Source organism: Primulina tabacum, chromosome 13 (assembly GCF_025594145.1).
Source record: "Primulina tabacum isolate GXHZ01 chromosome 13, ASM2559414v2, whole genome shotgun sequence".
In the NCBI taxonomy this organism is placed as follows: domain Eukaryota; kingdom Viridiplantae; phylum Streptophyta; class Magnoliopsida; order Lamiales; family Gesneriaceae; genus Primulina; species Primulina tabacum.
Window position 1 is genome coordinate 35,972,357 of NC_134562.1, and position 12,879 is coordinate 35,985,235.

Below are 12,879 nucleotides of genomic sequence, written 5' to 3' on the forward strand. Positions count from 1 at the left end.
GCTTCAAAATTCAAAACTATGTGCGATAACATCCGACGTCAAGATCTTGGATTCGAGACTTAAATTGTGTCAAATCTCTTAAATCAAAATAATGATATAGCTCATTTTGTTTTAAAATTGTTTTATAATAATTTTTTTTCTCCCAATTTTTTGATGTTTTATTCTTGTTAATTAGCACATGTTAGTGTCTTATTTTGTCTTCTAATATAGTTTAATAGTATCAATTTGTTATATAAAAAATTTATTTTTTGGAAAAGAAAATATTACAACATGGTATTCAACAGTCAACTTGACTTTGACTGGGACCCATGTGCGCAGCATCGGCCTTTACCACGTGGTCAACGGTCCATTGTTGCTCATTTATGTTTTTATTTTTTGATAAATTCCTATATAATATATATATATATATATAATTTTGTATATGTATTTATTAAGTATTTCCCTCAAATAATTGAGCAGTAACGTCCATACCAATGGAGTTAATGCGAGATAATCCATGCCCGTGATAATAACTTGAAAAAAAAACAAAAACTCGTGGGAAATAGTTTTACATGTCTTATTTTGTAAAAGGAATCTCTTATTTTGGTCATCTACGAAAAAGTATTACTTTTTATGCTAAGAGTATTATTTTTTATTGTGAATATCGGTATGATTAATCCGTCTCACAGATAAAGATTAATGAGACCGTCTCACAAAAAATCTAAATAGAACCCGTCATTATGACTGTCATTGACATGTGATAATGGGCTCAAGTTCATTTCTTGATACATATTTTCAAGCATATATATATACGCTACATTATGTAACCATTCATAAATAATAACTAGAACTAGTGAGTTGGTTAAAAAATTTGAGTCAAACCATATTTACACAAAATTTAAAATCAAACTATGAATTATGTATAACCAAATCGAACCAGATCATAAATTGCAGTGTGATTTGGTTTTGTATGGTTTGAAATCTTTCGACGATTAATTTTAACTTTTTGATTTCATATTTAATTAATGCATGAAATATAGTAATTTTGAAATATATATATATATATAGCAATTGATATTTGATAGAAGTTGAATAAATATTTTTTTAACGTGAAATATGATATTATAAGTAAACTACCATAAAAAGTTTCTCTAAAATACATTCACAAGACCTGCAACTTGATGATAACAGACTAAAAAAATATATTATCAACTTCGAAGTCGAGGTAAGAGAGAAGAAATTTTTGTCCTTAGGACGAATTTGTCTTGCACATGGTGCTCACGAGATATGATAATCATCTCCCAAAATACGATTTTTAACTTGTGATATTATAACTACATGTCACAAATTCAACAATCAGAAATGTAACAAATTCCCTTTATATGAAAAATGAAGAAAATAAGAGCAATATGAATGCATGTGTTCTTTTTGTCTCTTGTATATCATCTATATTCTATCATGTCTATGATATATGTGTTATTTCGATAAGATGAAAGGCCTATTGGAGTGCAAAAACTGACCACAGAGCCAAATGACACCCGTTGGAAATACTGGTCCATGAAAATACTAATTTTTTTTTTTTGGTTAACAGCCCCCACGCCACTTTTCGGATGCCCCAAGCTCATATATTGAATAAAACCCACCTAGAATTTTTTCCAAGTGACGCAGGGGCACCCAAATAGTGACGCCACCTGCTACTACAATAATATTTTTTTCATTTCGAGCTTCGGATTTATCTCCTGTATTTCTTGCTTAATCTTCATTTATTTTCATCAAGCTTTCCAACATATTATAGTAAAATCTTAAATAAATTTTTGCAAATCAATCGAATATTTGGTCCATTTTCATAATTTTATCAACGTACCAGTACAGCATGCAAATCGATCGTATATAGCTGGCACAGTTAATAGTCTGGACTATATTTTCGTTTGCGCAAAAAGAATATCCATCGATTCGGGTCCAGCTTATTTTATTATTAATTTTTTCCACTAATTGCCAATGTTTCATTCCCAGATATATCCACGGGAAAACATTTAAATTAAATTCGTAGGCCCTTAATCGAAGAAACAACACATGTGACCTTATGATGTATACAACATTATTCTCCTAACATAGCACAATGTTTCAACTTACTTGCAGAAAGATACATGTGAGTTGTGATGTTGTTTGCTCAATTGAGTTCTCCCACCCACACAATTCAAATTTTTTTTTTTGGCAATTTTAAATTATAACATGCAGCGAAAATTGTTTATTTAACACACACATAAACTTTTTAACAAATAAACATCAGATTTAAATTATGCACAATGTACGAATACTTGTGCAATACTCTATCGCAAAAATTCACTAGAAAATTATATAGATCGTTTACACCAAAACAATATTAGTGAATTAAACAAAACTTAATTCTTTGACACTCCAAGGAATTAAGATGCATCAAAAACTCAAAGTAAATATTAGATGCATAAATAAAATACGTATAACTTAAAACCAAACGAAATCACTCTTCGACCAACACTCTGCGTCGGTGTTGTTCTTGATCGTTGTCCACATCAATTAGCAACACAGCAAAGCGATCAATCCGACCACACCAAAACTTCACACGAAATCTTCAATACTGAATTTGTGTACGTTGAGAAAAACTCCAAATGTTCCTATCCCAAAAGTCGTGTTGCTCTCCTCTCAATACTCCGTATTTAAGCAACTATATCTTGGTCACTTTATCTTCCCATGAAAATCAATCCTACAAACATAGAAACAAGAGTTTTATATGCATAAAACTTTTTCAAACAAAGATAAAATATCTTAGAGCTAAATATCATATTAAAATCAAATCTTATAATATCTAGAAATAAGTCAATCAAGATATTATCATTTAGAATTAAATCAAGCAAGATCTTCTAATCTAGAAAGAAAAAATCTTAAATATATAATATCAATTTAACAAAATTATAAAAAAATAAAATATTTCTTTCAATCTCGACTCTAATTTATGTAATATTTTCCGCTACACAAATATATACAGTATAATTGTCTAGTCTTTAGTATTTATTATTACAAGATAAAAATTGAACAATTCTTTTAAGAACAAATATGTGTTTTGACAATATAAAGTTTCGTCGTGTTATTAAAAAGTTCAGCTCCGAACATTAGAAAAATGGTAATTGAGATCAGATCTTGAAACTTTAATTCTCACATTAAAAAAAAAACAGTGATTCCAAATTTTAGAATAATATAATATACTATTGACTTAATAAATTAGCTACACGATGATTTGATTGAGAAACATCCATCATTTCTACTTTTGTCTGCTAGGTGCATTGTATCACTCTTAATTTAGCTTCATCAATAAAATCAAATCACAATATAAAAAACCCCAAATTAATTATTCTGGCTATTAATTGTAAATTACTTAAATCTTGCAAGTTGTCCCTCTACTTCTCCACATTGTCACATGCATTAAAACCTCATTGTTCCATTACTTGTTAGATACATCAATATAGAATAATTTTTCTATGAACTCCCATTGATTTACTTAATTTTTTCCCGAAATTTTTTAAAGTTTCATATGTTTTTTAATACGAACTGTCGTAAGGAAAAGTATCGAACTAATCCGAATGAGTTGCTCCAAGGATAACATCGAATTAACCTGAACGACTACGACTATAATTAATTATGCGTGAGTGATATACATACATGAAAAGAAGTGTGTGTGTGTGTTTAAATTAACAATCCACTAGGAAAGATGTTCAATTAGTTAGTTAATAATGTGATAATGATATATATTAGTATATAGTACTATGTTAATTAAGACAGGATGGTGTTAGAACATGAGTAGCTTGTCTGATTTCTTGTTATGGTAAAGGCAGAAACATGATGTCAAATTCTAGCTTTAGGATCTCTACCCAGACTATTTTTTTTAATTATTCAATTTATATTAATTAGTATCCGAGGAATTAATCAATCAAATATATAGATCGTGAAACACGACGCTTAGCTGGTTGCTAATGGAAGTTTGAAACCATGAGGCATAAACTGCGTGTCATTTTAAGTTAATGAATAAAATTAGATGCTGATATCAAAAGTGGAATAATCTTTGAGCGACTTGCTGTCAACAATGTTTACTCTAATAATTTTTTAAAAAAATTCATGTAAATGTCGATGTTCAGTTTTATACTTTGTTTTCATATTATTATCTCAAGTTGGCGCACGTGAAACCAATACTTGCCAATCAAGATTGGGTGGAGACGGTATGGAATCCAAATAAATTTGGAACGTCGTGACACATACGCTGTGTAAGAATATGAAACTTGCATGTATGATAAAAATATAACTTATGCCTTTATTGAAGGATAAAGAAAAATATCTCATTTATGCAAATTCAAAACATTCAGATTAGAATAATTTTTTTTTGAAAAATATGACAATTTGTATACCTCAACATATATCAATGGTGAAAACAATGGTCTAATTTCACTCTTCATTTGTGATTACGGTTGAGTTGTGTAAACTCAACACAAATGCTATGAACAAAATGGAGCTCGATTTCTAAAATATATTCAACTATTTACAAAGAAATAGCCTACACCAAGGGCCGAATCTCCAAAGTTCTGATACTTAGCATCACGACATTTTGTACCAGAATGCGGCGTCCAAAAATATCCGCAACCATTTCGCCTTCACAGTTGTATCCCTACTTCTTTGAGTGCAGCTGACATCGTGGCAGACGCCTCTTCGAGTGTTCTTTTCTTTTGCACGGTGGTAAATGCCTCCACGATATCCCTCTCCTCCCAATCATCGAAGACATCACTTCCAATACCGCATTCGAGTCCAGCATTTACCTGTCAGGACATAAAGGGATCAGCAAAGTCGTGTCGCATTAGCATTGATATATGAAAAAATTGGTACAAGAGTCGACTAACCTCTTTTACTATCTCCTTCACCCGTCTCAAGGAACCTAGGACACCGACATGAACTTCTTTGCCTTTTCTTAGTACACGAATTCCACAATCTTTCACTAGTTTTCCCTCTGTCACCATGCATCCAGCAACACGGCCACTGCCACTACTAAATACTGCCCTTATCTCTGCTGAACCCATCGGTACTTGCTCCTACAGAAATTAAAAAAAGACGTGTGTTACTGCTGCTCAACACACTGATGACGGGGACATATAGGGATTTATTGACAATTTTCGTGTGAGACGCGCATCAGGAACCCCCAGGGAGATATTCATGATTAGAACCATCAAAATCTAGTTACATGATGACATTTTAGCATGAACTGAGGATCTTCCTAATGCAATACCTAAAAGATCAGGCAAGTAAATAAATAAAACGAATTCCAGTTTTGCATGGGCATAGCTGATCCAGGAAACATGCCACAAATTGATTAAATAAAAACAGAAACTCAAAATCCGTTTTTGTCACTCTCAAATTAAGTGCTATCTGCACCTGATACCAGATCAAGCACCAAACAAGTCAATGGATCCACTAAATAACCGCACACTAACCAAACACGACATTTTTTTACCCACAGGTTTTATACTAAACTCTCCAATAATCTAAAAGAAAATCTAAAACGAGTCTAAACATAGGCTTACCTCAACGAGATCCAGAAGACCCTCCATTGCATTCCGCACGTCATCAATAAGTTCATATATAACTTTATATAGCCGGATTTCAACACTTCTGTTATCTGTGTAACTCTTCACTGAACCAGGTGTTTTGACATTGAAGCCAAAAATAATAGCGTTGCTTGCCACTGCCAAGTCAACATCACTGGTGCTCACATCCCCAGTAGCTTGCAGCAGGAACTTCAGAGTGATGTTTTCTTGAGGAAGCACTTGCAAAGCTTGCTTTACGGCCTCAATGGATCCCTGGTCAATATTAATTAATTTTTTTTATCTTTTACACATGATCTGTATCACAAGTTTACTCATAGGTTATATGGTCATTTCTCAATCTTAAAGACAAATTAAAAAAATAGCATAAGATAATTTATTACAATTCATATCATTTCAGACTCGAAAGCACATTTATTATGTCTATCTTATTGCCTCTGAACAAACATATCTTAGCTCTTATATTTGACAGTCTATTGAGAAATTTGTGGAAGCATCCGCGCTTGATTTCATCACATTGAGAATTCGTATCAATCGATGAAACATGAGAGAATGCCATCATACCTAAAAAAAATCTCTCAGGTGAGAGCGCTCATGTTCAAGGCAATAGTCAACACATAGGATGGTGTAGCCCAGATTCTTTTCAAGCTAATTACAGAATATTTAGTCCATCAGTGATTTAATATTACCAATAATAGGAGAATCAGTCTGGCCAGTCTAAAATAATTTGATTTTAGGTATCAGCAGGTATAAAAAGAACTGTATTATCTAACTTATGCTTCCAAAGCATATTGATAACCCTACCTGAACATCAACCTTCAATATTATATTGAGTTGGTGCAGATCTAATCCAGCATTCTTCCCAGCTGAAACAGCAGATGCTAAAGAAGAAAGCGTCACCTTCCCATCTCCAGCTTTTTCTGTTATACGTTCATTTCTCAAATACTCTGCTCGCAACCCTGCCTTTTCTCGAGCAATATCAAGAGATGCAACAACCTCAAACTCATCACCAGCTAAAGGAACATTGCTCAATCCAAGAACCTGTCAAAGCGTTAATACCAAATAATTCAGTGGGGGAAAAAAAAGTTAATACTTCATAGTGTTTTTAAGCGTTTTAGTAAAATACAAATGCCATCTCTCATGAAATAATTTATTAGCTTATTGATGACATCATATATATTTGGTTATTTTAATGGTATATAAATATTTTAACATTTTAAAATATAGAGTAAGTAGCTAAAACTAATGTAATAATAATAGAGTATTTTTGGGGAACGAAGTTTAATTATAAGTAATGATTATGCTGGGGTTTAATTATAAGTAATGATTATGCTGGGGGATCTACGATTGAAAGAAAATAGAGTTTTGGGAGATTGTAAGGGAATGTGATCACTTTATTTTTATTTCCACAAACCAATTTCTCATTCCCTAAAACAAAATTCCACGTTCTCCTTTTCACTATCAAATTTTCACTCATCTTTTTACTTCCCAACACAATTATTAGTCCTAACTAGACAATTCCATCCTTTCCCAAAAACCTCGTACTATACAAAATATACTATTTCACATTTTATTATAATTTTACTCAACCATTCTTGACATGATTTAACACATATAATAATAACTTTATTTTCTCACAATAAAAGCAAACATATTTTATAACCCAAAACATTTTCCACGGCTCTTTTCCCAAAACTCCCAAAATAAAATCAAACATTTTGGCTTTATTTAGGAAGAAGGGAACCATTTTAAAAAAATGCTTCCAAAAAATCCAAGCTTCAAATAAAAAAAACAGCAACATAAGCAACAGTCATGGGATTGAAGTAATGGAAGGCAGGAGGAGGGGAGGGGGTGGGGTGGATTGAATTGAAGAATGAATAGAAGTTAGAAAAAGACTGAGTTAAATTACAACAGAAATCCTGTCCAACCACCCCATCAGAAAAATGAAGGCACCTCCAGGTAACAACATCTGTCTGTTAAGAAAGATCTGTTCCCAATATAATGTTTTAACATTCAGAGGAATGAAAATCAAGATAGTTTAACAACAAGCGTTTCCAACATTCGGAATGACGTGTCTGCAGAACTTCAAAAATATCAACCTTTTCTATCGAAAATGATGCCATGTACCAAAGAAAGCCACGAAAAAATTATCATTTCTAGCACAGTGTATCGCAAGTTGCAACAACCATTCAAGCACATGAATAACTTACTAAACGCTCATGTTGTGATTACAGTAAAAGATCATGCACAATGATTCTATTTAACAAATAGACAAAGATATGACATCGAAAATAAACATGACTAACAGCATACCTGTACTGGAATAGAAGGACCAGCTTCATCAACCTTTGTCCCCTGATCATCAAATATTGCCCGCACCTGAAATTTTTGAACAAGGAAATATATCGGACAACAGTGGCAAACCAATACAAGACACTAAGGTTGCATGTACAAACCTTTCCAAACGCTTCACCACAAACTATCGTATTTCCTCTTCTGAGTGTCCCATTTTGCACAATAAAGGTAGCCACAGGTCCCTTGGATTTATCAAGACCTGCTTCAATCACTGTTCCTTTAGCACTCCTATCTGGATTAGCCTTCAGGTCTTGCAACTTAACAGGAACATTATAGCAAAAATTCAGAGCTATTGATATACAAATATAAACAAATCATTCAAAATATACTACAAGTATTTTCCATGTTTAATCATCCATACTCTCCAAAAACCATGCACTAAAGTGAAGGTGAGTTTGAATTCAAGGATTTGAATCACGAGTGTGTTTTCCATCAACCGTGATTATAAGCATATAGTAACGGGTCCTCATTATAGAAGCACATGTCAAATGGGTGACACAAAAGGGGTAAAGAATATAAACAAATCGAATAGCTACATGTGCTGAGAAGCGAAGAGCTAATACCATCATAAGCAAAATAATAGAGTCTCAAGTACCTCAGCAACAAGCATGACAGTTTCCAGTAAATCATTTATATTTTCTCCCTTAAGAGCACTTATCTGTGAAGAATGATTGAGTATTAGCACCAATGCAAATAAAACTAGGCTCACACAGAACCCCAAGACTCTGTTTTGTTACCTTGACCATTGGAACGTCGCCACCCCACTCTTCAGGCATCAAACCAATGGAGGAAAGTTCTTGTAGAACTCGATCAGGATTAGCTCCATCCTTATCTATCTAGAATGAGGGGAAATAAAATAAAAAGTTGTGGAAAGAAGAAAGTGCCAACTACCAAGGGAACTTAAAACTATCAATGAGCTTTAGTACTAATATACCTTATTTATAGCTACCACAATTGGCACCCCAGCCGCTTTGGCATGGGCAACAGCCTCACTTGTTTGAGGTCGGAGTCCATCGTCAGCTGCCACTACAATGATGGCAATGTCTGTCACTCTGGCTCCACGAGCTCTCATAGCTCCGAATGCCTATAGAAACATATTTGGTGAATAAAATACAAGCTTACATGATTAAGCATTAAGCCTCATTAAAGTGATCCAGTGGCACTCTTTTTAGTGCATGCATCATATAATGAGAGAACGAGAAAGGAAAACTGCAATAGTACCAGCATAACATGGAGATAAGATTACCTTGTGTCCAGGAGTATCAAGAAAAACACATGTTTGTGGCTTGCCATCTATAGGTACTTGAACCTTATAAGCCCCAATTCCTTGAGTAATCCCACCAGCTTCAGATGCTGCCACCTACAATGTACAAGAGATAGCATTGATTTTCCTAGCAACTGTTATCTCATAAAAGTAGAGCAAGTTCACAAGCATGTATCAAATCCTCAGACTTGACAGTGATATGCCATATAGACATTACAAAGACTTTACATCGCGTGCATACCTTGCTCTTCCGTATGTAATCCAAAAGTGTCGTCTGCACGAGAACAAACCTGTTAGATGGAGCTTGCATGTATCAAGATATCAATTCAAATATCAAAGAAACAAAATGATGCTGTTCCTAACCTTTCCATGATCAACATGGCCCATTATGGTCAAAACAGGAAGGTCTGTCTTTTAATTTGTCTATGTCATTTTCATCAAAAATCTCTTTTTTTTTTGCCATTTCTTCTACCCTCACAGGGATAGCATCAATGACTTCCACCTGATATTCTCTGCATACCATCTTCACCATGTCTTTGCTCAGCTTCTGAACACCATCAGGTTTAATTCCTTTGGAGTAGAAATACCCAAAAATTTCACCTTCACTGATGACCAAGATGCAGGCCAACTCTTCAATCAACATGCCATCTTCACCAACTTCCATCATTTCTACTTTAACAGGAGCAGCATCATGGGCTGCTCGGAGTCTAGCAGCTTTTCGGCTCGCTTTACTCCATTTTCTTCCTTTTCTCAAAGTGGCAGCCCCGGGAATCGAAACATTGAGTTCTGATGCATCCTCATCAAGAATTCCATTGTCATCATCAACCCTGCGTCTTCGAGGTCCTTCTGACGTGCCACTTTTTTTTCGAAATTCGGCCTTAAATTTTCTAGGTACAGGGCTCTTCCCTGGCTTTGGAGGGGCTAAAACAGCTTGAGCAATCACAGGATCAACCACAGGTTTCTTAGACGCAAATTTGTCGATTAAAATTGGTTTACGCTCTTTCATCTTCGTACCTGTATCAGATTCATCAGAAACAGGAGACTTGGCAGCTGCATTAACATCCTTTGAGACAACGGGTTTCTTGAGAAAAGGAGGAGGAGCTACAGAGGGTTTTGCCTGTAACCTTGGCTGAACTTTCTGACGAGGCTGGGGGACCCTAGGTGGAGAAACAGACTGAGATCCAGTCACCTCTCCTCCACCTATTTTAGGTTCCTGTTTCGGAGGTCCCTTCACAACTTTTGGCACATTAGTGACTGGATTACCCTTCCTCCAAACGCTCTTCACAGTCTTATACTTGATATCTAAATTTTCCATCTCAACAACCAGCCTGCCGTTGTTTTGCTTAGATATTTCATTCTTAGACTGATTATTCCTTGGCACATACACCTTCTTGCCAGTCTCTAGCTTTTCTGCTTTCTCCAACACCTCCCCTAGAGACTCGATCATCTTACTTCTCTCATCGTCATTCACATTCTTATCGCCTAAACCTTCTCGAAGTCTGGGCTCACCCCAAGACATACTCTGGAGGGGTTCAATTCCCGATCCCGATTTCAAAACCGGCCTAGAGGCAGCCCTCAGAAAAGTCTCATTGTCATTGTATTTACCAACTCCGTACGTGGAATCAAGAGATACTGAAGTACGTTGTTTTGCAACGTAATTAGTAGTTAAAGAAAATCTACAAACACCAGCATACCTCCATCTCTTACCAATCCAAAACCTTCTACAACTACAAAGGTTCCTGTGAAAGGATACCCTCCTAACTAAACAAACAGAGCCATCAAAATTACCAAAAGAATTCATCTTCACGCTTCCCAAATTCGCCAGGGAAGCTAAAGAAGCCATTATCAAAACTTATGCACCATTAATCATCCACGGGCAACTCTTTATGCACCAATCACCACTTGATCACAAGCCAATGAAATCTTCCAACAGACTACAAAAAGTAAAAATATTCAAACTTGATATCAGACCTCCACACGCAGCTCACCAATATCGTTCAACCCGGTAAAGAAAATCCAGCAATTGGTGAAACCCAGTTCAGAAAGGCGTTGATTACAAACGCGGAGTTAAAAAAAATAAAAATTGACAGTATATACCTGCGACCTATGGAACGAGTGGCTTCAAATGTTTGATTTTGGCTACAGTAACTTCACGAGATAGGAAAATGGCAAGGGAACAGAAATGAGTTGGCTTGTGCTTGTGTGGCTATTTCTTTGCCCGTCAATGGTTGCACTTTTGATGATTGGGCTTTGGCTGAGATTTCCAAGTTCATTTTTTTTTTTCTCTCCCATTTTTTTACTCTCTTGTGCATTCTATTTTTCTTCTATCCTTTTAATCAATTTCCCGTCATCTACTTATTATTACAACATTTCGCCATACCACATTATATTCCCTCCCCAGTGAAATGTGATATTCTTTTGTTTGTGGATATATAAGATAATTTTCATTAGATTATAAAACATAAATTTGCCCTAAAACGTATGTGGTGTTATGTAAGAGTGTCGAATAGCCACGTGACTAGTTAGATGAGTTCAAATATCCTCGAGAACGATATTTTTCTTGATCAATTGTACACGTAACAAATCTTTATCGATGATACACATATTATTGTAATGGTCGATCATACGGACATGATTCAGATTAAATCTAAAATTTATGGTTTTATCGAGGCTCGAGTCTAACATGTTGATAATGAAATGTTTTCAAATGTATTTTTATTGTTTAGATAATTAAGATCGTAAAATTCAAATCTATCTCTTACATGTTTATATAATATTTCATGTTAATTATAATGGGTTTCAAATTCATCTAATTATTATGTCATTTGAAATTCATTCTACTTTATATTATCAATGTGTAAATAAGTAGTGTATATTTAATATTTGATTTATTACCAATGTGGACATTGTCGATATTTTTTCAGTATATTAACCAATACGTTTCATGTTTTTTGGTAATAAGTTATACTAGATATTATATATACATATTTTCAAAATAAAAAAACATCATTGAGTTGTCAAAATCAATTAGTTTCGGAATTCATACTTCATTGAATTCATAATTTATTGAATTCAAATTTATCGTAACAGACTGGAAGTTGGACAGACGCTCACTTGAAATGCAATTCAAATCCTAATTTGATTGAATAAATTATATTAACTTTATTTCCAAATTCTATAAATAACATATACACTTTTTTCATTTTTCATCAAATATTTCTCCAATATCCATTATACAAATATAAAATTTTATATGTCTACCAATAACTCTAAATCATCATTTTATTTAACTATATACGATTTATGTTTAAATCTTTCTAAATATCATTTATATTCATGATTTTTTGTTTCCAGTTAGATTTTTTTTCTTTACACGTTATTTAATAAAAGGTTCAAGCGCTTCAAGCAAATGCCACGGTATGTAGAATGTGACAACTCCAGATATCGATATCGACTATATCGAGTTTATTGACGATAATTTATTTGTTACATTTGATGTCCAAGAGAGTGTGCAAATATCAAATATTGGATCCACTCTTCTACTTAGATAATCATTTTTCACTGAGCATTTCTAGAATGTGATACTTTAATATAGAGAAACACATGCACAATGCAAATCGTATAAATTTTAAAAGGTTGCGGTTATGGATCTTTGAAGTG

The 12,879-nt window shown here is 34.0% G+C and overlaps 1 protein-coding gene across 1 annotated transcript; it reads right to left on the reverse strand.

Moving 5' to 3' along the window:
• Window positions 1–4,444: 4,444 nt before the first annotated feature.
• On the reverse strand, window positions 4,445–11,517 carry LOC142522130 (translation initiation factor IF-2, chloroplastic-like). Its single transcript, XM_075625280.1, is given in 13 exon segments — window positions 4,445–4,820; window positions 4,902–5,090; window positions 5,580–5,855; window positions 6,405–6,641; window positions 7,914–7,979; window positions 8,057–8,212; window positions 8,551–8,613; window positions 8,693–8,791; window positions 8,890–9,039; window positions 9,202–9,315; window positions 9,461–9,493; window positions 9,583–9,621; window positions 9,623–11,517. Coding segments are annotated over 13 exon segments (3,024 nt in total). The 5' UTR covers window positions 11,063–11,517; the 3' UTR covers window positions 4,445–4,658.
• Window positions 11,518–12,879: the final 1,362 nt, after the last annotated feature.